This window comes from Condylura cristata, unplaced genomic scaffold (assembly GCF_000260355.1).
Source record: "Condylura cristata isolate star-nosed mole 26May11 unplaced genomic scaffold, ConCri1.0 scaffold00015, whole genome shotgun sequence".
Taxonomy (NCBI): domain Eukaryota; kingdom Metazoa; phylum Chordata; class Mammalia; order Eulipotyphla; family Talpidae; genus Condylura; species Condylura cristata.
The window spans coordinates 2,194,721-2,197,577 of record NW_004567116.1 but is presented as its reverse complement, the minus strand read 5'-3'; the positions used below and the strand labels follow the sequence as shown (position 1 = coordinate 2,197,577).

The 2,857-nt window shown below is 62.5% G+C and overlaps 1 protein-coding gene across 1 annotated transcript; it reads left to right on the top strand.

The window, feature by feature from the left end:
* The first annotated feature begins 506 nt into the window (after window positions 1–506).
* On the top strand, window positions 507–2,172 carry SPDYC (speedy/RINGO cell cycle regulator family member C). The gene is given in 10 exon segments (XM_012725141.1): window positions 507–648; window positions 861–919; window positions 1,124–1,209; window positions 1,299–1,357; window positions 1,360–1,422; window positions 1,425–1,462; window positions 1,538–1,637; window positions 1,640–1,678; window positions 1,775–1,839; window positions 1,954–2,172. Coding segments are annotated over 10 exon segments (870 nt in total).
* Window positions 2,173–2,857: the final 685 nt, after the last annotated feature.

The window sequence follows — 2,857 nt, the reverse complement described above, 5'->3', positions numbered from 1 at the left end:
GTCTGCAGCTTTGGTTCAGGGTGTGGGGGCAGTTGTGAGTAGGGGGACAAGGAGAGCTGTTAAACCCTGGCCCTGGGGTCCGACAGATGCCATGACTAAGGGACTGAGGCGGACACCCAGCCTGCAGGCTGCGTGTTTGTAAGCTGCTCCTCCCACTGCCGCTGCCGCCTGTGAGCAATTAGACTTGCACAGCTCCAGGCACTTAGGAAGCCCCCACGGGTGCCTGCTGCTGCTGATCTTACACCCCTCTGGCCTGACCTGGGGTACAGAAGAGCTTGGGTGCTGTAGCTTACAGGGATTCTGCTCCTTTCCCGGCCTCCCACCCTACCTGTACCCCAATTTCCACCTATGAGCCCCCAAGTCTCCATTTCCACCCCGCCGCCTTCCGGAGGTGCCTATCAGATGAGCCTCCCCAACCCCTTTGGCTTGTGGGGGCCAGGGGTGGATGCTAAGTCCCGGGGCTACTCTCTCTGTAGGTCACCTTGCCCCACCCCCCACCACGCGAGATGAGTGGTGCCCAAGACTCTGCCATTGTCAGGGCGATCGCCCCCAAGGTGACGCTAGCTGACTGGCGCAGTCTGGGCAGGAGCGGTGGGCACCCCCACCCCCAGCGGCACCGGGAGCTCCAGGTTTTCCTCAGTCTTCTGGGTGAGTTCACTTGGGGGCCTGACCTGTGGGGATGAAGCGTGCAACAGCTGTGAAAGGTGGGGTCCATGCCAGTGTCTGGAGTCCCTGTCCAGGTGACCCCACTGGGCAGGTGTGTGTGTGTGTTGGGGAGGTGTTGTGTGCCGGCCTTTGGGCTGTACGATGCCACTCATCTTGGGGGGCTGGTACCACTGATCACCCTGTCTTCCCCCCAGAACACAGTTTCCTCCAGGAATTCCTCTCCAAAGACCCTTGTTTCCGGATTTCTGATAAGGTGAGGGGTCCCCTAAGGAGGAAGGTTGGTTTAGCTGTGCTCAAGTTCTGCTAACTCACCATACCCTCCCCTCCGGTGGAAGGAGCGACCCCTTCTTTGAGGCCACCCCCAATCACTCCGCTCCGACCCCCCGCGGGAACTTCTTGGGTGTGACGGCCTGGCCCTCTGCCTGAGGCCTGACTGACCTCTCGGCTCTGCCTGCAGCACCTCCTCGCCATGGTGCTGCTCTACTTCCGGCGAGCCAACCTGACGCTCAGCGGCTACACCCCCGGCAACCTGCTCCTGGCGCTGTGAGTGGCAGGGTGGTGGTGGGGCTGGCTGCCGTCCGCTGGCAGGGTGGGCACTGTGGCCTCTGCTCCCTGCCCACCCCTGTGGCCAGGTACCTTGCAAACGACATGGAGGAAGACTATGAAGACCCCAAATGTGTGATTTTTCCATGGGCAAAGACTGGCCACAGCGGATGACGGGCTTCCTGTGCCAGAGGGACCAGCTGTGGGCACGGATGCACTTCGGGCCATGGTGAGCCAGCAGTGTCGCGAGGAGGCGAGGCCCATGGGCATCGGGGTGCGGGAGGCTGGGCCACCCGCACCCATTTACCCTCCACTCTACTCTCGCCAGGTCATGGCCAAGGAGCCGTCTCACTGGGCCTGGGCCAGGGCGCGGCGCCCCCCTCACGGTGGGGCTCAGAGGGGCTGCCCGAAGGCCCAGGCTCCCCGGCCCCGGGCCCTGGCCTCTCACCGCCCCTCTGCTCCCGCTGTGGCTTGTTCCCTTGGCACAGGCACTTGCCTGTCCTACCCAGGTGCCCTTGCCCAGACCCCAAGCGGCATCACCCTCCCTCCCGAGTGCGCCTCCCAGGGGCTGAAGACCCCTTCATCCTTCGGCCCGAGCTGCACTGGGGCCAGGCGTCTACACCCTCCACGGTGAGTTGGAGACCGGAGCTGGCAGGCAGGCTCAGGAGCCCGGGAGGCTGGCGGCCGGCCCAGAGGGGAGGGTGTGGCGCCTGCCTGCGGCCTGCACCAGCTGGACTCCCTTAGCTGTGTGAGCTCCGAGGCTCCTCCCTGAGCCTCAGTCCGTCCTCTGTCCTCTCCCCCGAGTCCTCCCGAAGCCCCCCCCCAGGCCCTGACACTGACAGGGTGAAGCCCTGCCTGCCGCCTGCCAGCCCAGCGCTCTGCTGGCTGGGACACCAGTGGCCCCAGCCTCCGGCTGGCAGCACTGCCCACATCCCCTCCTCCCTGCATCGTGTACCCCTCTGACCCCCACGACCCCCAATAAATCCGCGTCCACCGGACATCAACTGTGCGTAGGCCCTGGCCTGGCTCCTTGGCCCAGGGCGGGATGGGGCTGAGGGCCTGCCAACTCGAGGTGCCTGTTGAGCACAGGTTGAAGCCTGGGACAGACTGTCTCAGCTCCTCCCCTTGCTGGTGGCCCTGGGCCTCAGTTTCCCCTCTGTAGTATCACCCACGGGTGATGATAGCTACACCTGCAGGTGGGATAGGAGACGGGAGACATTAGAAGCCAAGACAAGAGCCGCAAATTTTTTTTTTTTTAAGATTTATTTATTTGTGCATAAAGAACTGGGGTACAGGCCAGAGGCTCAGGGGCAGCGAGAGGCTTCACCAGAGACAGAGTGGGGAGCAGAACAGGCAGATCGATGAAGTACACTGCTGAGGGGAGCAGCGGGCGGGTCAGGAGAGGTCTGCCGCGCCATGTGGTCACCTCCGGGGCAGGCGGGGATTGAACTCTTGCGGAAGTGGCTTTAGCTTCTCAGTGCTGTGCTTTAACCCGCTGCGCCACCAGGGAGGGCCGAGCCGCAAATATTTTTAATTTGTCTTTTGGATTCATAATATATTCGCAGGTTCTGTTTTGAGTTTTAAATCGAGATGCTTCCTACTGACTCCCGGCCCTCGGGTCTCCTCTCTGGAAGCAACAGTCTACACT